The 25,594-nt window shown below is 37.0% G+C and overlaps 5 protein-coding genes across 8 annotated transcripts; 4 read left to right on the top strand and 1 right to left on the bottom strand.

The window, feature by feature from the left end:
- The first annotated feature begins 439 nt into the window (after positions 1-439).
- Positions 440-5,012, top strand: LOC120249503 (dihydrolipoyl dehydrogenase 1, chloroplastic-like). 2 transcript variants are annotated; one of them, XM_039258034.1, is made up of 15 exons: positions 440-847; positions 1,612-1,758; positions 1,933-2,067; positions 2,262-2,379; positions 2,456-2,580; positions 2,822-2,947; positions 3,051-3,131; positions 3,261-3,323; positions 3,422-3,496; positions 3,663-3,741; positions 3,833-3,933; positions 4,070-4,183; positions 4,446-4,559; positions 4,669-4,740; positions 4,911-5,012. In XM_039258034.1, the coding sequence occupies exons 1-15, from the start codon at positions 545-547 to the stop codon at positions 4,956-4,958; spliced, it is 1,701 nt and encodes a 566-aa protein (XP_039113968.1). In that variant the 5' UTR covers positions 440-544; the 3' UTR covers positions 4,959-5,012. The 2 variants fall into 2 exon arrangements, with proteins under 2 accessions (XP_039113968.1, XP_039113969.1); XM_039258035.1 differs by having other exon boundaries at positions 731-847; positions 1,571-1,758.
- Positions 5,013-5,392: 380 nt separating this feature from the next.
- On the top strand, positions 5,393-8,544 carry LOC120249505 (GTP-binding protein SAR1A-like). The gene is made up of 3 exons (XM_039258036.1): positions 5,393-5,623; positions 5,728-5,859; positions 7,950-8,544. The coding sequence occupies exons 1-3, from the start codon at positions 5,495-5,497 to the stop codon at positions 8,268-8,270; spliced, it is 582 nt and encodes a 193-aa protein (XP_039113970.1). The 5' UTR covers positions 5,393-5,494; the 3' UTR covers positions 8,271-8,544.
- A 1,957-nt stretch (positions 8,545-10,501) lies between these two features.
- LOC120249901 (probable beta-D-xylosidase 2) lies at positions 10,502-15,325 on the top strand. Of its 2 annotated transcripts, XM_039258607.1 has the most exons (8): positions 10,877-11,013; positions 11,106-11,163; positions 12,488-12,781; positions 12,960-13,129; positions 13,216-13,313; positions 13,616-13,966; positions 14,041-14,454; positions 14,538-15,325. In XM_039258607.1, exons 3-8 carry the CDS (start codon positions 12,512-12,514, stop codon positions 15,140-15,142), a joined length of 1,908 nt encoding a protein of 635 aa, XP_039114541.1. In that variant the 5' UTR covers positions 10,877-11,013; positions 11,106-11,163; positions 12,488-12,511; the 3' UTR covers positions 15,143-15,325. The 2 variants fall into 2 exon arrangements, with proteins under 2 accessions (XP_039114540.1, XP_039114541.1); XM_039258606.1 differs by lacking the exon at positions 11,106-11,163 and having other exon boundaries at positions 10,502-11,013.
- A 3,748-nt stretch (positions 15,326-19,073) lies between these two features.
- Positions 19,074-22,456, top strand: LOC120250650 (putative pentatricopeptide repeat-containing protein At3g16890, mitochondrial). Of its 2 annotated transcripts, none has more exons than XM_039259478.1 (3): positions 19,074-21,625; positions 21,721-21,848; positions 22,085-22,456. In XM_039259478.1, exon 1 carries the CDS (start codon positions 19,123-19,125, stop codon positions 21,280-21,282), a length of 2,160 nt encoding a protein of 719 aa, XP_039115412.1. In that variant the 5' UTR covers positions 19,074-19,122; the 3' UTR covers positions 21,283-21,625; positions 21,721-21,848; positions 22,085-22,456. The 2 variants fall into 2 exon arrangements, with proteins under 2 accessions (XP_039115412.1, XP_039115411.1); XM_039259477.1 differs by having other exon boundaries at positions 21,721-21,853; positions 22,085-22,454.
- Positions 22,457-22,703: 247 nt separating this feature from the next.
- On the bottom strand, positions 22,704-25,360 carry LOC120249591 (phospholipase A1 PLIP2, chloroplastic-like). Its single transcript, XM_039258153.1, has 5 exons — positions 24,848-25,360; positions 24,095-24,613; positions 23,940-23,999; positions 23,451-23,867; positions 22,704-23,372 (listed from the first exon to the last, which is right to left on the bottom strand). The coding sequence occupies exons 1-5, from the start codon at positions 25,268-25,270 to the stop codon at positions 22,857-22,859; spliced, it is 1,935 nt and encodes a 644-aa protein (XP_039114087.1). The 5' UTR covers positions 25,271-25,360; the 3' UTR covers positions 22,704-22,856.
- Between the last annotated feature and the right edge of the window lie 234 nt (positions 25,361-25,594).

Below are 25,594 nucleotides of genomic sequence, written 5' to 3'. Positions count from 1 at the left end.
AAAGAGTTGCACGGCAAGTTGGTATAACTAAAAGTTTGAATAACTGGTACCCGTTCGAACCCTTAACAAGTGATGGTAAAAGTACAATTTTTGGGAGTGATCTCCAATTGCAATCAAGATCAATGCATTAAAAACAAAAATAATATAATAAAATGAGAGAAATCACCCTCCATCTCAAATAGGAGTGATAATTTTGTCTCCAATTGCAATCAAGATCAATGTATTGATAACAAAAATAATATAATAAAATGAGAGCTCTCCATCTTATAATAATCTAGTTGACCCATTTACGTGATACACACTGTGTCTGTCACTCCATTGTCAAAGACTCAAAGCCAAGTAGAGAATTTAAAAAAAAAAAAAAAAAACTTAAATACTAAATCCTGATCTCGAGACAAGTTTAATGGTGGATGAGTTAGAGCGCACGCACTCCATTGAGCATTTCCAAGAGCGATAACGACACCGAGTGATCTCTTCACTCTAGCTCCTCAGTCCCCTCCAAGGCTCCAACCAGAGGAATCCTTTTCCCTAGATCCCACTCTCTATGCCGTCCTCCATCTCCTTCTCCCTCTCCCTCGCCTCTCCGGCGATCTCCTCCGGATCCCATTCGGCTCTCCAGCCACCTTCCTGCAACTCGGCTCTCCGGTTCTGTGGCCTTCGCCGGGGGACTATACCTTTTCGCGCTGTTAATCCGGTGAGGTCCTGGAGAGCCCGGAAAACTTCTCCGCTGAGAGTATCGGCTGTTATTTCCGCAAATGGGAGCCCGTCCAAGGGGTTTGATTATGATTTGGTGATTATTGGAGCTGGTGTTGGTGGCCATGGTGCTGCTCTTCATGCTGTTGAGCAGGTAGCGGATCGTTGTTTGATTACTTTGTTTGGAATGCTGATCTTCGTGGATTTGTTGGAGTTTCTGAACAATGAGCTGCTCGGCATATGCAAGAGAGCAACTTTTTTACTTTTGTTTGTAAGAGAACTCGTTTGCTTAATGATCGATGATGCTCGTTTACACAAACTGAGTATTACTTGGCATTTCTTTCATAATTTAGCATGCGGATTGCATATCATGATTGTTGACTATATATTTTTGTAATTTCCATTGAAATGGAAGGATTAAGTAGTCAGTGCTAGATGCTAATGGTGTTGAGCTCTGTAGCATGTTTGTGTAGATTAGTTTCCCTACTTAAGGCCCAAGAAAAGAGCTATTTTTGTACTATTTCCTATATATTTTCGGATTATCTGTGTGTGTGTGTGTGCCCAAGAAAAGAGTTATTTTTGTACTATTTCCTATATATTTTCGGATTATTTGTGTGTGTGTATGTGTGTGTGTGTTTTGGTATTTGTACAAATTGTACTGCTTACCTTGTTTCAACGGAATTGATGTCTTCCATATCCCAATATGACCTTATATCTCAACCTGATTGGGGTTGTCTTTTTCACTTAAATTGATTGAGTAGTGTGAAGTCCGCTTTTGTTGATGCTTATGATGTTCTTTGTTGGCAACTCTAGTTCTTATGTATTAAGCTTGTCAAGAAGAACTTATTTTTACCATGCAATATGCTTCAAATTTCAGGACCATATTATATGGTGATAAACAGAGTTGCTGTTTCACAGGGTTTGAAAACTGCTATCATTGAGGGGGATGTTATTGGAGGAACCTGTGTAAACAGAGGATGTGTTCCATCTAAAGCTCTTCTTGCTGTGAGTGGTCGGATGCGAGAGCTTCAAGATGAGCATCACCTGAAGACGTTAGGTTTACAGGTGATCAGAGTATTCTTTCCTTTTTACTTGCATGAAGACCTAGCTTCCAAATCTGTTGTGCCATGTTTCAGTTGAGATGAAATAAGAATGGCGGTAATTTACCAGCATTCTTCAAGATATCATTTCCTTTAATAATATTTACTCTCGTATAACACTTAATTCTCTAAATCTCAGGTTTCAGCTCCTGAATATGATAGACAAGGAGTGGCAGATCATGCAAATAATCTTGCTTTAAAAATTCGTAACAATTTGACCAACTCGTTGAAGGCTTTAGGTGTAGACATTCTGACTGGTGTTGGCACAATTGTGGTATGTGAAATGTAAATCATACCCCATTTTCAGTACATTAGTTGTTACCCAAAAAAATATTCTCAATACTTATTACTCATTCCTGGACAACACGTGCATATGACAATGATCAAGTTTTCATGATATTATGGCTCTTTGTGATGAGATTTATCAATTTTGTGCTTATAATAGTTGCACTTAATTATTTATTTCAGGGTCCGCAAAAGGTGAAATATGGAAAAGTTGGGTTTTCAGAAACAGAAATCACAGCTAAAGATATTATTATTGCAACTGGTTCTGTTCCTTTCATTCCCAAAGGCATTGAAATTGATGGTATGATAATCATTTGTCCTCGTAGGGTTTCTATTGCAGTGTGGGTTATTTATAGATTATAGGTTTCTCTTTACAGGGAAGACTGTATTTACAAGTGATCATGCACTCAAACTTGAATGGGTACCGGAATGGATAGCTATTGTTGGAAGTGGTTATATTGGTCTTGAATTCAGTGATGTTTACACAGCCCTTGGAAGTGAGGTATTCATGAAAATGCATTTTGTGCCATGATAAGGCAGACTTTTCCTGCATGAATATAGCTTTTCTTGTAGTGGCAGATACACTTAGCTGTAATTTTGTGGTTTTGATTGTGCAGGTTTTTGTACTGTTTTGGTTAACTTTTTTACTGTGACTGTTGTACAATATGTCTCTGTTCTCTGTCTTTAGTTTCTGTTGAGCTTCAATCTTGAGTTACATTAATTGTTTGCTTTCTTCGCAACAGGTTACTTTCATAGAGGCTCTAGATCAACTGATGCCAGGTTTTGATCCTGAGATTGGAAAGTTGGCCCAGAGAATACTTATCAACCCTAGGAAAATTGATTATTTTACTGGAGTATTTGCAAATAAGGTTATACTCGTTGCTGATAGTGATTACTTTTTTCTGAGAGTGTCTTGTTTTGTTAGCGGATTATTTCATTATTTTTCTGTTTATGTATTTTTGAGCTTGTTAGATTACTCCAGCAAAGGATGGCAAGCCTGTACGAATAGAGCTGATTGATGCAAAGACAAAGGAAGCAAAAGATACATTGGAGGTCATTTATTGTATTTGATGAATTTATACATCTTCCCGAGATCCAAAGGATTGTGTTTGCACAGTTCTAAAATGTTTTCTTGATTCTTTTTGTCATGTTGTAAACAATAAAATATTTTTTATTATGTAGGTAGATGCAGCCCTTATAGCCACTGGAAGAGCTCCATTTACAAAGGGACTTGGCTTAGAAAATGTGTGCATCTTAGTTTTACAGCATATGTAAAGTCCTTGTTCAGTTTTATGCGTATCAGCTGCTCCTCAGGTTCTAATATTTGTTTGATTTATCCTCAGATAAATGTAGTTACACAGCGAGGCTTCGTTCCAGTTAATGAGCATATGCAAGTTCTAGATGCAAATGGTGATTTGGTAAAAATTGCTTGAACATCATATAAGTTTCTACTATTTGATGCATGATCTTTTTTTTTCTCTTGATAAAGACGAAAACTTCCCGGCATCAAGTGTTGTTGGGTTCTGATTTGCTGCATGATTAATATTTCCTTCTTGTTATTATTAACTTTCTAGTTTTGTGTAGGTTCCTAACTTGTACTGCATTGGAGATGCTAATGGAAAAATGATGCTTGCTCATGCTGCTAGTGCGCAAGGAATCTCAGGTATTTGGAATTTCATATTTACTAATTGATTCATGCCAAACTTCCTTGTATCTGGAACAAAAATAAATAAATGTTAAATACTGTCAATTAGTTGTTGAGCGGGTCTGTAGGAAGGAAAATGTGCTTAATCATTTAAGCATCCCGGCTGCCTGTTTCACCCACCCTGAGATTAGTATGGTTGGTCTCACAGAGGTAACAAATACTTTCTTTTGACCTGAATCGACAAAGTAGTTCTTCATAAGATATGGGATGTATTCTTTTTGTGATTAGACTTATGTGCATGCGTCCTTTGCCTTCTTTATGCATCTTATTTGTGTCGTTCTTGCAGCCTCAAGCTAGGGACAAAGCTGAACAGAATGGTTTTGAAATAAGGGTTGCGAAGACAAGCTTTAAGGCTAATACGAAAGCACTGGCAGAAAATGAAGCTGAAGGGCTTGCGAAGGTCATCATTGATATTGGCTAGTTATTTACATTCTTTGCGTGGATTTTACCAATGTTGTTTTTCACAATTTAAGGTTTAAAACAAAGATCGTAATGCTCCTTGAACAGTCAGTGATTGTTGATTGAATTACTGATTTGAGTAACTACTGCTTTTGCATTTGAGTTTGTGTTTAGAAATTAATTCCCTGTTTCCCCTTTAACTGTAAGAAAGTTTTTAGCTGGTGTCCTTACCTAATTGAAGTGTTTGATCTTTTGCGTTGCAGTTGATTTACAGGCCTGATACTGGGGAGATTCTCGGAGTTCACATATTGGGATTACATGCTGCAGACCTCGTCCATGAGGCATCAAATGCTATAGCGTTAGGCACCCGCATTCAGGTGCCCAATCTTTTAGTCGTAATGTGAAGTTTGTTGATAAGCTAGCAGTCATTTAACTTATATTTGTCAACCTTAAATGACCATCATTCATATATTTTATCCATAACAGGACATAAAATTCGCTGTTCACGCTCATCCAACCTTATCAGAAGTCCTAGATGAACTCTTCAAATCTGCCAAGGTATTCATTTTAATTCAAGTTAAATTTTCCATTATAACTGGATCATCAACGCTGATCATGCCAGATTGTTTGAAAAAAAACTCTTATTATTTTGTTGATGTAATCAATATATGTTGGTAATACGAAACTAATAGTTAATTCAGCTAATACTTATTCTGTTGTTTCTGCAGTTAAATACTGGTGCATCTCACTCTGTCAATGAACCAGTTGCTGCATAAAACTCAGGACAAAGAGCTCTTTTTTTTTTTTTAATTCCGGAGCATGCTTGTTTAGAGAGTGCTATTGCTGCAATAAGACCAGTGCAGCTGATCAATTCCATATTAATTATTCCATTTTTTTCCAGACCTTTATTAATAAATCAACGGTTTTGGTTCATGTTGGTGTTTTAGTTTCCATTGCAAAATGTGTACTATTATTAATAAATCCATTTGTTTTTACTATTAAGATTAAATTTTGGAAAAAAAGGTTAATAACTAATTTTGAAGTAATGAAGGGTGTTTTAAGGAAAAAAGACTAATCTTTGCGGTTGCGGATTCGGGCATGCGGGGTGGGTCCGTAATCGGATCTGGTTCCTTGGGATCCGGTCAAAAGGATCCGCAGAACAGCAGATCCGAAACCCGAATCCAGCTCATCCTCGCCTTAACAATACACGAAGCCTTTTCCCCGCCATTGAAAGCGCCATTCTCTAGGGCTTCTTCGCCTCTCTCGATCGATCTCTGATCGGGACTTGGAGGCCGGATCCTCGCCGGAGACGATGTTCCTCATCGACTGGTTCTATGGCGTGCTTGCGTCGCTTGGCCTATGGCAGAAGGAGGCGAAGATCTTGTTCCTCGGGCTAGACAATGCGGGAAAGACCACTCTTCTCCATATGCTTAAAGATGAGGTTTGATCTCACGATCTTGATACCCTAGCTTTTGTAGAGGTTTGATCTCACAATTTTGGAATGTTTGTTTTGTTGTTGATAATGAACTTCTGTTGGATTTTTAGAGGTTGGTCCAGCACCAGCCGACGCAGTTTCCGACGTCTGAGGAGCTGAGCATTGGAAAGATCAAGTTCAAAGCTTTTGATCTCGGAGGACATCAGATCGCCCGTCGCGTTTGGAAAGACTATTACGCGAAGGTATCAACATTCACTTTTTTTTTTCCAACTTATTATGTTCGTCTCCCCAATTTAGAGATGGAGATTCGAGGAGAAAGTTCATTATCTTAGGTATTTAAATCATTTTTATTGAGGTTTTTATTTTTTCCAGAGTGCTTTGATTTCGGTGTGTGCTTGTAATTTGAAGAAAAGGTTACATTTATTTTTTTTAATTTTATTTTAATGAATATGGACTCTTTTTATACTCATGGGGTGTGGCTGGGAGGAGAAAGTTGGGGTGGATGCCAATAGATTGGGTATGGCACTTATCACTCCCAAGTTAAATTGAGAATTCATTGAGATGGTATGGGTATGTCCTGTGGATGTCCTTGTAAGAAAGGTGAAATCTCTCCAAGTGGATGTTTGTAGAAGATGGAAAGGTCACCCTAAAAAATGTTTTATAGAAATTTCACTTAATGACATAGTAGAGTTTAGTTGATCTAGTTTTTTGTCTTTTGATAGAGCAACATGGAATAGAAAGATTTATGTAGCAGATTTCAAATAGTTGGGATCAAGGACATCTTATTATTGTTGTGGTGGTGGTGGTTTTTATTTGATTACTTTTAAGTTTTAATGAGAATTTTTGTTAGTTGGCTGTTACTGTGCAACTTTTAAGAATTTTATCCACTGCTGCATAGAATATGCATATTGTGTATATATATGTCTTATCATATTGAATGCTCTAGTTGAAGAGTGCTTTGCTGCTACAATTTTGAGTATAGTTTACTCACCTAATACCAACGTGCTTCTGGTTCTGTGCTCTTGACATGAGCTGACTTCCGAGAGGGCCATTGAAATAGAGTGGAGGGTAAATGTTTTATGTTTTCTTTTACTGCACATTGATAAGTTGACCGTTATGTGGAATATATATATATGCACACATATATATTTATAACTAAAATGCCATGCCTACAGCTGGACAATTATGCTATGAGGAGAAAAGGTCAAAACAATGATGAATTGCTGAATGCTTCTATATGCATTTAGGTGGAGAACATTTTTCTCTAGATGTTATTCTGATTAATCGTTGAGCAATTTTGATATTCAACATTAAGGAGGCTCTAGGGTGCCCAACTATTTTTATGCTTTCATTTTGTTTTGGAATAGGGAAACACTACTATGCTATTTTGCATACAAGTGCATATCCTGATCAGTATTATCATAGTGTACGTTCTTATTATTAAATACTGGTTCAGAAGTTGTAAGAATGGTGTTGGTGAGTTTATATATGATGCCCTTTGTTGTTATTTACAAGGTTGCAGAAAGTATCATTTACTTAAACAGAGCAATCTAATCTGCAGTTAATTGTGCTTGGGAAAAATAAATTTAGGAAAGGTTCTATATTTTATATTTGATGTTCTGAGTCTCCCCATTGATGGTTGTTTTTTTTTTGTGAACAATTTCTAAATTATAATGAGAGAAATTTCAATCTTATTTTAAGTTTGTACAACAAACAATTGCCCTTCAAGAGTCTGTTAATTTATATTGTATGATATTAAAATCTATGCCTCACTTTTTCCCAAATGGAGGCTTCATGCATTTCCTGCAATACCTCACTGCTTTAGTTCTTTGGTTTTGATCATGTATATCTTTGTCAGCTGATGTTCATTCAATGGTGTTTTTCTTTTGATTTGACCAGAAATTTTTGCCTTCACTTAATGTCTGTGGAGAACAGATTTTCTTCCATGGTTCTGTATTTTCTCCGCATTATATCATTTGCCTACTGTCTTCTTTTATTTGTTCTGATGTACTCTTTCTTTGCTAAATTAATTTATTTTTCTATGGTCCCATTTCTGTGCTACTTCACCCAATTTTGATCTTCATTGTGATCCACGGTTAGGTTTTCTTTTTCCTGAATGGTGCTTCCATTATACCAGCTTCGCTGGCTTCCAAAAGTTCAGATGGCACTCAATATTCTTTTGTGTAATTTAATCTCAACGTGGTTGAGTGATGACATCCCATTATTGACACCTCTATTATGTGTATAATGTTGCTCACGTGCCAACATTGATGATTTTACTATGTATTTGGTCCGTTCTTGACTCATAAATTGTTCATGGTAAATTTAACAGGTGGATGCTGTAGTCTACCTAGTAGATGCTTATGACAAGGACCGGTTTGCAGAGTCAAAGAGGGAACTGGATGCACTCCTCTCCGATGAGTCATTGGCCACTGTCCCTTTTCTTGTGCTAGGGAACAAGATCGACATTCCATATGCTGCGTCCGAGGAGGAGCTAAGGTACCACTTAGGTTTAAGCAACTTCACAACCGGCAAGGGCAATGTAAACCTTGCAGACTCCAATGTTCGTCCTCTCGAGGTTTTTATGTGCAGCATTGTTCGTAAGATGGGCTACGGCGATGGCTTCAAGTGGGTCTCCCAGTACATCAAGTAGACAATGCCATTGTAGGTTGATCTTAATGTTGATAACTAGCAATCCATGACCTCCATGTTCACTAGCCTTCGTCTTTTATAAAAACTCATGTAGCCTTCTTCTTCTTCTTCTTATTCTCAGTGGATGATGAAAACCCTAGTTTTTATGGTATATTAATTGTTAGATCATGAAAAACAAAAAAGTGCTATAAAGTAGGAAGTACATTTTGTAACATCATTGCAAACTTCCATTATACCTACTCACAGAGGTGATCTTCTGATGCTATATTTTGTTATTTTATCTGAGTTTTTTTTTTTATCTAGATCTAATCATAGAGTCTATGTTATCATGATATCAAAATCAAGATGTTTTTATCTTTAGAAACTCTAATTAGCAGTCATACTTGTGTGGGAAAATAACAGAAGCATAAAAAAAATTGAAAGAATTAGAGGAGGCAGTTGGAGCCGTGCAAGCTGGAGCTTCTCTTAATGTTGTTCAGGATTACACTCTGTATGGATGGATACTCCACGTTTGCAACTTATCCAATTTGTCTGATATTTCTAGTTTGTCATTATCCAAATTTATTTATTTATTTATTTATATTTTTTTTCTAATTTTCATTGAAATCTTCACATATATGATATATCATCCAGACTGTATGAAGAGACCCACATTGCTCAACAACTAACAACCGGTGGCCTGTCTGGTATGAAGATTATTGGCTGCATGCATCCAATCAATTAGGAAATCAATGCTACCCAAAATCTATTTCCCCATTCCTAAGTAAAGTTAGTTTGTCCTTATTAATGCTTTAATTGGTGACAACCATTCACCATTCACCATTCACCAACGCAATTAATGTTCAGAGAAATATCATCAGCAACATTATCTCTTCCCAGAACTAATCATGTACTACTAACTAAAATTATCAGAGCATCATGCTAATCAGTAGTAAGAAGAAAATAAAAAAGAAGAAGTCTACATAAGCTTTAATGACTAAGTTGGTAGCATGGCACTTCAATGAATAAAGAAAACAATGCAAGTGGGGTGTCTACAAAACTAGAAGATGAATAATAATAATATGGTGGAGATATGGGAACAAAATTATTCTTTTCTTTGGCCCCAAATACACCAAAACAAACTCCACAATGGAAAGAAAGATGGAAATAGTATATTGATCATAAAGGTGTTCTTTCTTTCTCTTGTTATCATTTTGATTTTATTACTTTAAATTCCATGCTGGGTCTTTTAGAATGTGTGCTTCTAAAAGAGACCCATACTTGCAAATCAAGATGCTATTGGAGATAAGGCCAATGGATAATGGTGTTCCCTCCAAGCAAAATTTTTAAATGCTCTGATGTGAGTGGAATATAATTATTTAACGGAAATTAAAATAAAACAAAAAAATATATTTATGGTGTTTTTTTCTTTTAAAAAAAAATAGACTTGTTGTAGTATTCATGGACCATGGTTGAGTGTATCGTTGAGCTATAAAAACTATTATACTTGGTTTATTGATATTTACAAATGAAAATGAAAATTATAAAAATAAATAAATATTCGAATGAGAGTTGAGATTTGAGAGAGACGAGTACATTGCCCGCAAAGGATCCACCGCCCGTGAACTTTTTATTTATTCATTTTTTTTTAATCTGCAAAGAAAATCTAAGTATAAAAATAGAAATTCAAACAAGGCAAATTATAAAGTATTCATCTTCAGTAGCATTATTGTAAATCGAATTAAATCCGAGGTCATTTAGAAAATATCCTTCAATGCATCTTCACGCTTCCTCTTGCCAACTGAAATCCGACGTGGAAATCCAATCAAACATGAGCCCAAGTTTTCTTTATTTATTATTTTTAGAATTTTAAATTACAAAATATGTTTATTTATTTAAATAAAAACACTGCATTAAAAGCTGAAATTAAAAGACCACACATATATAATAAATACTAGAAAATAAATACAAGTATGTAATTATATGCAAAATAATTATTCATATTTTTATATCAAAATCATTCTTATTTTATAAGTGAATATATATTATTGTGGCCTACAAATATAATTTTTTTTATTATACCACATTAACTACCATAAATTTAATTATTTTAAGAAAAACAAATAAATAAATCAAGTGGATGACGTATGCCATGATTGATTTACAATCGATGTTTTAATACTCATTTTTAATTTTTTTATCTCAAAATAATAAAAAAAAAAAATTACGTGGGAAACGAAAGAAAAAAAAAAGAGAACTCGTTTCCCAAAAGGATTAAAATTTCCTTATTTATATCACCCTCTCACTCTTCCCTCCAAATACTCCACCACAAATCCCAAACCCATCACTCCACGATGGGTCAATCTCAGCCGTCCATCATCACTCCATCTCTTCTTCTTCTTCTTCTCCTCTTCGTCATCCTCGGATGCCGCGGTGGCGACGCGAGATCGGCGTTCGCCTGCGGCGGCGGAGCCACCGCAGGCCTCCCTTTCTGTCGCCAATCTCTCCCGATCCGAGCTCGCGTGCGTGACCTGATCGGACGGCTGACGTTGGACGAGAAGGTGCGATTACTGGTGAACAACGCGGCCGGCGTGCAACGGCTCGGGATCGGAGGCTACGAGTGGTGGTCGGAGGCACTCCACGGCGTCTCCAACGTCGGCCCCGGAGTCCACTTCGGCGGCAAGTTCCCCGGCGCCACTAGCTTCCCTCAGGTCATCTCCTCCGCCGCCTCCTTCAACGCTTCTCTCTGGGAGCTGATCGGTAGGGTAAGCTCTTCTCTATCACTTCTCTTTTTTTCTTAAGGGTAACCTCACCGGGACGGTGATGGTATCTCGTGACAGTGATGGTTCACATTTAGGTTATACTTGTTCCGCGGAGCACCAGATCAGGGTCTTTTGGCGCCTGTTTTTTCGACGGTAGGTTTTAGTAGGTAACTTTGGCTGTGCGCCGGTCTATAACCTCTATATCGTTTTCCATTGGGTCCCACTTTGTATTATAATAATTATTATTATTATTTAAATTTCTTTTTCTAGTTGCCAAACAAATTGTTTTACCCACTTTATATTATATATATGAAAATAATTTTTTTCAAAAAAAAAATTATAAATTAAGAAAATATTGTTGAATTTCATGTTAGATAAGTATCTGGTAAAAAAAGTCTTTGGTGAGTATTAAGTAATTAACCACTTTACTTTTTCTGAACCTTTATTAGTTTCAATGAAGCTGATGATATAGTATGGTGTAAATGGCACTAATTCAAAGAACGGATATGTTATTCAATGCTTTTTTTTATTTATTTATTTTTATTTTTATTTTTTATCATAAGAAAGTCTAAATTAAAGGCCAAAAAGTGTTTTTGTCTGTTGACACTGCCTTCATGCACGGAAAAATGATCCCTTGGAACTTTGAGATTTTGTACCTATGCAATAAATTTTTTTTTTTTTATACATATGTACAGAATAAACTTTTAAAAATCTAAAATTACTCTCTTATCCTTATTATTATTTGTTTTTTTTTTCCCTTAATGTTTTTAATTTCGGTGTGCTCATTGGAAGCTTGCTAACAAACCCTAGGTAAATTAGATTAAAATAATTTTTTTTTAATAAAATAGATAAATCACAAATTTATTAAAAAAAAAGATAAAATAATAATTTTAAAATTATAATTAAATTTTATAAATAAAATAATAAAAAAAGGGTTCATTTTGACTTGCAGTGACTTTTTAGACAAATGCTAAAGTGGTAGGGTGTTACAGTGATGTGGAACATGTGGAAGGAGCTCGTGATCCTTTATTAGTTTTTATTATTTGTTTAAATAAATAAGGCATTTGGTTCACGGACGTGTATGGCTTCAGGCTTTGTATTGATTGGATAGCTAAGTACATCAAATTCCGTGGTTCATTTAATATATTTCGTAATGGTGGCCTTCGAGAAAGATGTGACAGATTAACGAATCCTTTTTAACCTTTTTTTTTTTATTTTCTTGGATAAAATATTTATAATATCTTTGAATGGGACCCTCTTAATATACTATCCAAATTCCAATTGATAGATAGGCTATCAGTATAAACATGCATGCTTAATTCCTTCCTGTTGCTTTTAAACAATTATATTTCACTCTTCTCAGCACAATTTAATGCTTTTTTTCTTTCAGTCAAATTCATAAAGATTGTACTTATTAATATTATTTAATGAAATGTGAAATTATTACTTATTTTAACATATTTTTCAAATAATATAGGTTGTATCAGATGAGGCGCGAGCAATGTACAATGGAGGACAAGCAGGATTAACATATTGGAGTCCAAATGTGAACATATATAGAGATCCGAGATGGGGACGTGGTCAAGAAACACCCGGCGAAGACCCGACCATAGCCGGCCGATACGCGGCCGCCTATGTTCGGGGCCTTCAACAACCATACGGTGGCCGCTCCGGCTACAACCGTCTCAAGCTCGCAGCTTGCTGCAAACACTACACTGCTTATGATCTTGATAATTGGAATGGATATGATCGTTACCATTTCAATGCCGAGGTAATCTAATAACCAAACTTGCTCCTTTAATCATTCCCAACTAGCTTTTGCAATAATTTAGTGAATGATTCCCCAATAATTAATGTATCAATCATCAATGAGGGGACTACCAGCCTACCAATAAAGTGGATGCTTTTTAATCAATGAAAACAATACAATGTATATTATTAATATTCAGGTGAGCAAACAAGACTTGGAAGACACATTTGACGTGCCATTCAAGGCATGCGTGGTAGAAGGCAAGGTGGCTAGTGTAATGTGCTCGTATAACCAGGTTAATGGTGTGCCCACCTGCGCGGACCCAAATCTCCTCCGCAACACAATCCGGTCCCAATGGGGCCTTGACGGGTCAGTCCAAATCTCTCTATTTACTCTTTTCTTTTCATGATGATCCATAATTAAAAGAATACAAACACTTGGGGTTTACTGTGTAGTTACATTGTCTCGGACTGTGACTCTGTTGGTGTTATGTATAACTCTCAACACTACACTTCCACTCCAGAGGAAGCAGCTGCAGATGCAATCAAAGCAGGTTGTTATTTATTTATTTATTTATTTCTTTTGATTTAATTTTTTTTTTTTTGAATAATAGACGACAAGCGTCCTTTTTATATGAACATAAACAGTACCAAACAGTACTGGAACCCGGATGTATAGTATATATATGGTATGAGAATAGTATAACAATCCCAGGTGAACAGTATATAAACAGTACGGTGAGCAGTACTGTCGGGGGAGGGATTTGAATCCATGACCTCCCCCTTATACTTTTGATTTAATTTTTGTACTTGAATTTTTCTTGTTTGATTGATTAATTACAAATTGGATGTACAGGTTTAGACTTGGACTGTGGACCATTCTTAGCACAATATACAGAGGGAGCAATGAAACAGGGAAAGCTAAACCAAATGGATGTCGACAATGCATTAACAAACACACTGACCGTGCAAATGCGGTTGGGAATGTACGACGGCGATCCGTCTCGACAGCCGTTCGGCAACTTGGGGCCACAGCATGTCTGCACACAGGCTCACCAGAACCTCGCGCTCGAAGCCGCGCGTCAAGGCATTGTCCTGCTCAAGAACCAGGCTAATGCACTCCCCCTCTCTCACTCTCGCTATCGTAACATCGCCGTCATTGGTCCCAACTCCGACGCCACCGTTACCATGATCGGTAATTATGCCGGTGAGAGTCTTACAAATTTTAATTTTTCAATTATTAAGAATAGAGAAAAACAATAACTTGTGATAAGTTATCAGGTGTGCCATGTAGATACACATCTCCATTACAAGGGATAGCAAACTATGCCAGAACTATCCATCAAGTTGGCTGCACAAATGTGGCCTGTTCCGGTAACCAGCCAATAGAAGCAGCTGTAGCTGCTGCAAGTAAATCAGATGCAACTATATTAATAATGGGTCTTGATCAATCAATCGAAGCTGAGGCGATAGACAGAGTCGAACTTCTCCTCCCCGGTCGCCAACCGGAACTAGTCACCAAAGTGGCTGCAGCTTCAAAGGGACCATGTATACTCGTCCTAATATGCGGTGGATCAGTGGACATCTCCTTCGCTAAGAATGACCCAAAAATCTCCGCCATTCTTTGGGCCGGGTACCCTGGTCAAGCCGGCGGTGCTGCTATTTCTGATGTCATCTTCGGTGCATTCAACCCAGGTGCATTTAATTAAAAATAGACTAGCATGTATCAAAAAAGCGTATTGGGTTTTAAATAAGAAGTTTATACTGTTTTTATGTAGGTGGTAAACTTCCGATGACATGGTACCCACAACAATTTGTCGAAAAAGTGCCAATGACAAACATGAACATGCGTCCAAACCCATCGGAAGGGTACCCCGGCAGGACCTACCGTTTCTACAAGGGCCCTGTTGTTTATCCATTTGGGCATGGATTGAGCTACACTAGATTCACTCACTCCATCTCACATGCACCTAGTGAGCTCACTGTCCGGCTCGACGGCCGGAAAGCAGGGTCTGAGAACTCCACCATGTTAAACTCTTTGATCAGAGTCACTCATGCCAAGTGTGAAGGACTTATAATGCCCATTCATTTGGATGTTAAAAATGAAGGTGATTGGGATGGGTCTCATACAGTGTTAGTTTTCTCAAGGCCACCATCTTCATCTTCTGATCATTCTCCACCTCAAAAACAGCTTGTTGGGTTTGAGAAGGTGCAAGTGTTTGCAAAGTCACAGACAAGGGTGACACTGAACATTGATGTTTGTAAAGATCTTAGCATTGCTGATAACAATGGGATTCGAAGAATTCCAATTGGGGATCATAGCATTCAGATTGGTGATCTCTCTCATTCACTCTCTCTCAAAGCAGAGACCTTGGCATTCTAAGCTTTGTCAAGTCTTTGGGTTGCTAAAAGAAATTGAATTGATAAACAAATAAATACATTGTTTGATTCTTTTCCTACGGGATGGTTCTTGTAATTTATCCAATGGAAAGATTCAATGTGGAAGAAAAAAAGAAATGGATATCTATTTTATAAAGGCTTTTCTTTGGAGGAGGTTATAAGATCACACTGTTAAACAGTTCTGTTTATATATTTCTATATTGAAGTAAATTATTAATACTTCATGTTAAACATTAAGGGCCATTTGGTTGGGAAGTGAATAACCGTAGTTGTGGAAGTCCGAAAACAACACTTCGATTGAAGTGGGGGATTCAGTTGGAAGTGTCTACTTTCATGTATTTGGTTGAAAGGGAAAGTGTGAAATCATTAACATTTCCTGTGTTTGGATGATGGAAGTGAGAGACCGGAAAATGTGACTACTAGAGTTTTTGGTGTTTGGTAGCACCGAAGTGGAGTTATAGTCACTACTTCAGATGGAGGTGAGATTACTCCACCATTGGATCAATGGTTTAAGTATGCTGTTAAACATGTTAATATTGTTTATTTAACTTATTAATTTCATTATGTTAAAATTAATTTAGTTTTGTTTTTTTTTTAAATAAACATGTTTTTAATGATGTTTGTATGAAAATTTATAATTTAAAATTTATGAAATTAATATTTATTTAAAATTTTATGATGGAATCAAACTATTAACGCAAAATTACATAAATAATTAACTAAATTGCCAAAAAAAACATAATAATAATATAAAAATTTGGTTTTACCATGCTAATAATTTAAGTTGTTGATAACAAAATGACATGTACAAAACAATTAAAGTTAGGTTAAAAGATTGGGTCTCTTCTCTCTTTGTACTCGGATAACGATTACGTTTACATGTTGAGCTAAGGATGCACAAAAATACAACAATATTTTTAACATACCCAAAAAAAAAGGCATCAAAAGTAACAAAGTTCAAAATTTATTTACATTTTCAACCAAATGGTTTACACTGTACTTCATTGTTATAGAAATCGTCACTGTAAACTGCCTAGAACTTCCATTCATTGTTATACGACTCCTCACAGTAAAAAATAATATCACATGACCACAAACTTCAGGGGTTGAAATCATGTACATGTGCTGATGGAAATCCCCATCTGCATCATTCAACAAGTGCAACCTTCAACACAAGCCTGTGAAAACAACATCATAAAGTCAAAAAATAAAAATAAAAATAACGTTATAAAAAACATACACACGAACGAACCATCATTACAATCACATATTATACTGGCCATGAGTAAGTCATAAGATCCTGGAAGATGCAAATGGAAATTAGCTACGATAACCTACAAATTAATGCTCATTAAGGGCCCAACTATCCATCTAAATAATGGTCGAATGGATTAAGACTAAATTAAGCAGGTATGCTAATTGGGTACAATACATACTAACTATATATACCTATTAGGATAATCATGTTATGTAAAGCACCGGCCTATGATTTACTGTCCGAATTAAGAAACGCATCATAAGGAAGCAAACAATGGCATACACGTATGGCACACAACAACTACCTTGAGATTACAAATCAAATCTGATTAAAAAACATTTCAGCAAAAAACATTATACCATTAAAGCACGCTAGACAAGATAAAAAATTAACGTAATAAAAAATGTAAAGAGAGAATATAAAAGTCTACCTCCCAATATCCATCTGTATTACTGAGAGAAGATTTAACAAAGAGCATGGTATGAAAATAATACTGCAATTAATAAAATATAAGACCACAGAGTATATGATTATCTACCACAAGTCAATTCAAAACTAGGTAGTAGTTTACATAAAAGAAAGGTGAGAAAGTATATGCCCTACTATGGTAGACAATACACAGATGCAACAAGTAGATCATGAATGAGACTTCTTAAAAGGGTACACAAGTGACATAAAATAGTGTTGAAGAACTGCTCATGCACTAGTTTAAAAAATGGGTAGCATATGCCCTGGCATGGTAGATAACAAACATTTTCAACCAAATAGATCATGAATGGAACTTCTTAAAAAGGAACACAAGTCACAAAAAATAATGTTGAAGAACTGTTCGTGCACTAGAATAAGTTAGTACAAACTATCATATGAATTTTGATCACATACATAACGAAGAAATTTCAAACTGCCAATGCAGTGACACATTAATAAGAGGAAAAACAGTTAAAAGTCAGGTATGCATAAAGAAGGAAAAAAGAAATTTCAACACAAGCCATGCGTACATTAGTAAGATTGCTAAAAAAATGATTATAATAGAAATTGAAAACACTATATGCACAAGCATTGAAGGCATCTTGATAACAAGTGAGAAAAAACATGATTGTAATAAACTCCAACCGAAAAGATCAAGAACAAAAAAAACAAAGAAAACAAACAACATTGAATTCATCATTAGACAACAAATAAAGAACATAATAGATGATTGTAAGGAAAGCATTTAAAAAACCCATGGGAAAAAGCACATGGAAAACAAACAAAGATGTTTTTTAATATGAAAACAAAACACGCAAAAAAAAAAAGAAAAGCAAAGCACATGGAAAACAAACAAAAACGGGTTAATATGAAAACAAAACACACTAAAAAAAAGCAAAGCACATGGAAAACAAACAAAGATGGGTTAAATAAGAAAACAAAACATATGAAAAAAACCAAAGCGCATGAAAAAAAACAAAGATGGGTTAATATGAAAGCAAAGCATATGGAAAACAAACAAAAATGGGTTAATATGAAAATAAAACACATGCAAAAGACCAAAGAAACAACAACGCTTAGAAATATTGTTCTACAAACAAAATATTTGAAAAACAAACTAAAAAATTAGTAAACAAACCAAAAACCGGGAAAGACACCTAGAAAATCTCTAGACAAACTGAAAATATCTACAATATTAAGAAGAAAACTCACATCGAAGGGTAAAAACTAGTTTGGACGGCGAGCAAAGGGGAAACCGCCAAGACGAAGAATTGCGATAGATCGAGAAGAAAATTGCCGACTTTCATTAGATCTATGTTTGTACCAAAAAGATAGTAGTCAGACTGCAATCTTTGACCCAAAAAAATGAAAAAAAGAATGTACGAAGAGGAAAATGGGGGAAGTGAAGAGCCAAACGTGGTTCTCGATGACAGAGTGGAAACCCTAACGAAGAATGTAGAACATCACGGGATGGCGGCGATGAAAACAAAGGATCACGAAAAAAAGAGAAAGTGAAGAGCCAATCGCGGAAGTAGGGGTAATCATAAGGTTCATCACTTGTTATTACATGCTGGAAGTAGAGACCGAAGTCCCACTTTGGGATTTTTTGGTCTGAAATCAGATGGCAAAATAAATGGGTTCTGGACTTGTCACATCAGAACTTCTGGCCTAAGTTCATCGAACCAAACACACAAAAATGTCATCGAACTCACCACTTCAGGCAGTTCAGCCATGGGTTTAGCAAAATAAACAGGCCATAAATAAATATGAATAAATTTCATATATCTTTAATTTAAAATATATATTTTAATAAATAAATAAATTATTTTTAAAAATAATATTAAAAAAAATATGAAGGAGTTATCAAAAAATAATCTAGTAAAACTCGGTTCCATAATAACTACCACGGAACTTAGATGTGTCTTATTTTTAATCATGAGTTTATAAATTTTATTTTTTACTTATTATATAATATATGGATAAATTGATAATTACTTAGATGATTGTTAGTTTAAAAAATTATTAAATTAAAGTAACCCTTCATAACTACTGCATAACCCGTGTATTGAGCTAGCTTGCTCTTCGATCTAGACCGTTCATCAACATTTCATAGATAGTGATGGACGGTTGTCGTTGAGAACTAGCGAACAAGCACAAGGGCGGGGACTGGGAGCGAGCTGCTCAAAGGCAAACCTCCTCCTTTGTTACATCTCTCATTCGATTTCGATTTCACCGCCATGAGAGGTTTTCCATCTCCCAAACTACGATCATCTTCGTCAACGAAGTTTCCAACCAGGGATTCCATCACAAGCGTCCCTCGATCCGACGTCCGAATCCCAGTCGGTGAGTCTCCCTTGAATCCTCCTAAAAAATCCCTTTTTTTTCGAGGTTCTAAAGCCTCTGATGCAATCCCAGACTCGAAATCCCTCCTTTTCAACAAAAACCACGAAAAATTTCCAAAATTCATTGACCCTGATCGCCTTTGTGTTATTCTCTCCCAAAAAGACTGGTTTTTGATGCTCAACACTGAGTTTAAATCGATTGTGGCACATCTCGGTCCTCAATCTGTAGTTAGTGTCTTGCAAAAGCTGGAAAATCCGTTGTTCTCACTCAAATTCTATATCTGGGCTTCTAATTTAGATGATAAATTCGCCAAAGACCGATTTGTTCGGAAAGTATTGGTCGAGCTTTTATGGAGGAAAGGTCCTGTGGTGCTTTCGGTGGAGCTGGTGAATGAAATCAGAAGTTCTACTTGTGGGATTATTACGGAGGATTTGCTCAGCATTTTGATGTGTAGTTGGGGGAGATTAGGGCTGGGTAGGTATGCCAATGAGGTGTTCGGCCAAATGTCATTTTTGGGTTTGAAGCCAACGACAAAGATTTTCAATGCTGTAATTGACGCTTTGGTGAAATCCAATTCTCTTGACTTGGCTTATTTCAAGTTCCAACAGATGCCTTCGGAAAATTGCTCGCCGGATCGATTCACTTACAATATACTTATTCATGGAGTTTGTAGGTTAGGCATTGTGGGAGAAGCTCTTCGGTTAGTGAAACAGATGGAGCGTCTGGGGCACACCCCTAATGTGTTCACTTACACTATGTTGGTGGATGGTTTCTGCAATGCTAAGAAGGTTGATGAAGCATTTAGAGTGTTGGATATGATGGCTAGAAGGAAAGTTGCTCCTAGTGATGCGACATATCGGTCTTTGATCAATGGTACATTTCGGTGTTTGGAAACCCGGACGGCATATGAGATGCTATGTGGGCTTTTAGAACGGGAGACGGCTCTTCATGAGCATGCATGTGGAACATTGTTGCATTGCCTTTCAATGAATGGAATGGGTGGAGAGGCAATAGATTTCATACGCAGGATGAGCGTGAAGAGTTATTTGCCAGACACAACAGTGTTTGGTGTTGTGATTGCTTGTGCTGTGAAGAATCTGGGATGTGCAGAGGTTTGTGAGTTAATGGATGATTTTGTTGGAAGAGGTGGCAGACCTGGATTCAACACATACCTCACAATTATTACCTACTTGTTACAGGAGCGGAAGCTCACTGAAGCAGATCGGTTTGTCAACAGAATGGTTTTGGATGAACTAGTGTGCAGTGTGGTATCGTATAATATGTTAATTGATTGCTTTGTCAAAGCTGAAATAATGGAAATAGCTATGGGGGTTTTCAAAGAAATGCTCAAGAAGGGATTTCTTCCAAACCTGGTTACCTATAACACACTCATTAGCGGGCATTCTAAGGTAGGGGATGTAAACATGGCAAGGGATGTTTTAAAGATGCTCTTAGAGCATGGATTCAAACCGGATGTCTTTACCTTTAGCTCGATAATAGATGGTCTCTGTCGTGTCTACCAGATTGATGATGCTTTTGACTGCTTCCATGAGATGGCAGAGTGGGGTGTGCCTCCAAATGCAGTCACATATAACATACTGATCCGTTCCCTGTGCATTGTTGGTGATGTACACAAGTCGATGAAGCTATTAAAAATGATGAGAGAGGCAGGGATTGATCCTGATGTTTACTCTTTCAATGCACTCATTTTAAACTTTTGTAAGACGAAGAAAATGGACAAGGCACAGAACTTGTTTGATTCGATGTTGAGACTTGGTGTGGTACCAGACAGATATACCTACAATGCTATCATCGAAGCTTTGTGTGATGCGCATAAAATCGAAGAGGCAAAAGAAACTCTGCTGACAATGGAAGCTAACGATTGTGCTCCTGATTTGCATCCGTATAGCTTGATTATCAATGCACTGTCTTATATGGGACGCTTCCAAGAAGCACAGGAGTTAGTTAGCGAATGTGAAGGGAGGGGAATATCTGTAGACTCTCTTCCTACTATAAAGATTGAACCCAAAATTGAAAAGGTTGTCAACAGTTGACTTTGCTCATTGCATAGGTGAATGGTATTCCAACACACTTAATTCTTGCAGGGTGATTCACCAGAAATTTAATTACCCTATTTGTGGAAGGCCTGAGTATCAAACAAATCTTGAAGGAGGGAAATTTATGTAACACCTATCTGACAGTTGAGCCTGAAATCAATCTATCGTGTTGATGAAGATCATTTCTAGATGGGGTTGTTATTATTGTGTGTGGCATTTGGTTATTTTTTAAAAATAATTATACGATGAACTGAAAGGCAAACTTGACAAGAAAAGAAATTGTTACATAAGGCAATGTGGAGATCTGGATTATGCAATTTTTGGCTTCAGCTTTTTACAGGTAGTTATTTGTATTGACTAAGGTAAAATATATCCATATTTGAATTTCATAGTCATTTTTAGCTGAGAATTTTTTTCAATGGCTCTGTTCTGCAGCATTCTGTACTAAAGAAATGATTTGGCTATGGAATGATAGACTTTTAAGGAGTGTTGCCAATTGTAGAGAAAGCTGTGACTTTGGATTCTTTCCATTCATTATCAAGAAAAACTCATTTTTCTTTTTGGTGAGGTATTATTCATATTATTAAACTCCGCATCTGTTATTGTTTTTCTTTTCCATTAGTGGAATGCTTATTTCTCTTTACTCATCTTGACTTCTTATGTTATGATAGACCATCAAATTTCTCAATAAGAATTTAAATTGACTGTTTTTTTTTTATGTGAAACTGATGGTATTTACTCTATTAAATATATATATTGTTTATGTCATTGCTTCAGCTATTTATTTTTACTGAAACAGATGATATGATGATAAAGGAGCTCAGCTGCGATGCGGGAATGGGGATGTTCAGAGCTTCATTTTGTTTGTTGATTATGAGTGTGTGAATTAATCAAACAACACGGAATATAAAACAAAGCGGGAATTGGATGTTCAAAACTTAATTTTGTTTGTGGATTATGAGAGTGTGAATGAATCAAACAACATGTCAATGTTCAACCAATGCAGCCTTGATGGACTGATGATGGAAATTGAACTACATTGTTAGAAATGTCTCTGTAGATGGTCAATCTAAAGGATAGAAAAAAGAGATCATCAAATCAACATCACTGGCCAATGTGTTGCCTCCCAAACTCTACTTGTTCAAATATTGACGTTTCACTCACCCTTGCAGGTGAGCAGACAGGTCTCCAATTTTCAGCCATACAACAAAGGAAGCATTTCTATGTTTTTCCTGGAATTTTTTTCCCTTACAATTGAATTGGCACTTAAAACACGCAACAAGGAATTTCCCATGTTTGAAAATAAAGCAAAGAATATGACAAAGATAAAGACAAGAGACATTAAAAGATCTTTCAGGCAGGCTCTTGTTTACTTTGCTAAAACTAAATTCAATAATTCCATAAAGGCTTCTGGAACATTGCACAATGAAATCCACAATAGTAATTAAAATTTGTGATACTGTGCCTGTTTACATGTTCTATCCTCCTCGTTTTTGCACAGGAGAAAAGAAGAAAAAAATTGCACCTATAATGGTAAACCAATGAAAAATTTTCAATTATCAACAATGAGATCAAACCAAAATGGCAACCACTAATGCCCCAGAAAATAATAATCCTATAGGTACTAAAAAAATAACTAATATCTGCATGCTCTGAGATGTAATCAGCTTGCTTAATCTTTTCAATGTCTCCTTTCCTCCATGAAAGATGGCATTGTAAATTCCGAAACTTTTAGAGCTCAACCCAGTACGAAGACCCTGTTTCCGGTTTGTTGTTCTGATGAACCTAAGCTCCTGATGGATCACACCTTGCAAAGATTTCAAATAGCCATGCACATCATGGTCTCTGATCACACTCCCTCTAGAACCATATGCATTTCGGTCAATAAGGATCTCGAGAGGGTGCGGTGTGTTCAGGAATGCAAACCAAGCAGACTGCAACAACGGCAATGCATCAGCACAATCTGCTGATGAATTGCTATCAAGAAGGAACAGGCCACTACCAGCAGGGAGAAGGTGGTGCTGTGGTGAGAACTTGTCTTCTGGTTGCAGGATCCATAGTTTTCCCATTGGAGCATACAGCAGTTTCTGTTCATTGAAATGCAGAGAAGTTCAAAAACTCATCTTTCATTCAACAATCATGAATTTGACTTAGATGATTATTACCTTCTTGTTGAGACATGGATGATGGCGGAAATTTCCATTGATCGCCTTGAGAATATCGACAACGTGGTCTGGATAGATGCAAGAGAAGGCTCGAGGAACTATGTCTCGATGTAGCATTACAGATTGGACATGAGTTTGAGGTAGGCCTAACTTGCGGAGAAGGTAGTCACCGCCACACATGATGGATGGCGCGCCGAAGGTTACAGCAGGCAGTAAGGATGAAACTGGTACTTCACCTCTAATCAGTAACATGAGATTAATAAGCATAGAGAGACTACCACCAAGAGAATGCCCGGTGAATCGAAAGGTAGCAGAGTCACCATGTGATTCTAAATGCTGTCGAACTTCTGGTAATATTTGCGAGTAGATTCCTTTGGCAGCCTCATAGATTCCTCTATGCACAAGAACATCCATTCCCTAGAACACAAAGAACAACATTGTAAATGACAATGAAGATGAGACAGATCTTTCAATCAAGAATACTAGTACCTCGAATTCAATAGGCTCAAACAGAAGGTTTGCTTGCCAAGAGCCTAGTGTTTCAGAACCCTGCAAATGGAAAGGTATGAAACTCATCTTTGTACAAACAATGATCAATAGTTGCGAAGATGTAAAAGCACAAATTGGCATGTAACTTCACATTCCTGAATAACAAAATATCTAGTGCCGCTATGATCATCGTCGCAGATATACCATTCACAAGGCGATGAATTTGATGAACTTAAATCATTGGCCAACGCTTGTTTCATCTCCTCCTTCCCAGCGACCATTGCTGTAACTGAATCCTTGGTGGCAATGAAAGACGCCATCTTAGCAGTCATATTCTCCTCATCTTTACCTTCATTATTGATGCCGAGTTCAGGTGAATCCTTGCCTACATTAACATTGGGAGATCTCAAATGAAGAAAGCCCCTTGTTTGAGATTGCAGGTAAGCAGCAGCTGAAGCTGCAATGTGATAGGCTGCAGGGGCGCTAATTTCACGATCTTTTCTATGTTCATGCACACATTCCTTGGTTGCAGTTGCAGTTGCAGGAGTCTTTTCCTTTGGCTGTGAATCTTGAATTAGTGTCCCTTCCTTCTCAGCGGCTAAAGATTTGGCTTCCTTCTTGTCAAATGATGAGGTGACGAAGCGCAATCCATGGCGTCTGAGCCGGTGTTCTGACTGATTTTTAACAAAAAAACAATTCAAAACCACAAAGAAAGATGACTTCCATTGAAAAACAAAATAACATAAAAATCCAAATCCCTAATTTTCTAATGTGAAGACGTTAACAAATCACAAATTTTAATTTGCTGAGGATCAACAGGAATGTGAAGAGATTAACAAATCACAAATTTTAACTTGCTGAGGATCAACAGGAATGAAGAAGAAGAAGAAGAAGAAGAAGAAGAGCACCTTGATCCGTGGAATACAGTAGGCAAGGCTGCCCAAATACGACATCTTGGCATAGAGTCTGGTTTCCATAAGAGACGCTCTTCGGAGCAACCTCGAGAAAGACTCCCTATCAAACTCCGCAGTCGTCTCTTCATCTCCACAAGCACACCCACAATCAACACACCGATCATCACCATTCACGTCCATCTCCATCTCATCACCCTCCAAAGCGCCATCAATGGCTTCCCTCTTCTTCTGCTCACCTTCGGCGAAGAGTGATCCCACTCGCAATATCTTGAGAACCCATCCACCCTTGAGAGCTCCGTCTGGCGGCAGCGCTGATTTCTTCGCGGCAGCGGCAGAGGCAACAGGTAGGTGAGAGCGGGGCCGGGAGAGGCTCAAGGGACGAGAAGGAAACCATTGAAGAAGGTGGAGCACATCCATGCCGGTGATTGCGGAGCTCGTTGGAAGGCATGACCAACAACGAAGAGCTTCTTCAAAGAATTAAAAAAACAACGAAAGAAGCCGCTCGATACTCACTGTTGGGAGACGTGCAAGCAACGAGTTCTTTACTAACGAAGCAGATCACTGCCTCGAGATTAGCATTTCCCCCCTTGACCTTGAATTTTTTTTTCTCACACCGATTTTTAATTATTTTATTATCAATTTAAATGTGTTTGATTGTGTTTGGTAATCTATTTGTTTATTTCAAGTTAAAATTTTGGTTGATTCAAAATAAGAAACGGGGATGTAGCTCAGATGGTAGAG

This window comes from Dioscorea cayenensis, chromosome 19 (assembly GCF_009730915.1).
Source record: "Dioscorea cayenensis subsp. rotundata cultivar TDr96_F1 chromosome 19, TDr96_F1_v2_PseudoChromosome.rev07_lg8_w22 25.fasta, whole genome shotgun sequence".
In the NCBI taxonomy this organism is placed as follows: Eukaryota; Viridiplantae; Streptophyta; class Magnoliopsida; order Dioscoreales; family Dioscoreaceae; genus Dioscorea; species Dioscorea cayenensis.
The sequence above is the reverse complement of the archived record's forward strand: the minus strand, read 5'-3'. Positions and strand labels throughout refer to the sequence as shown.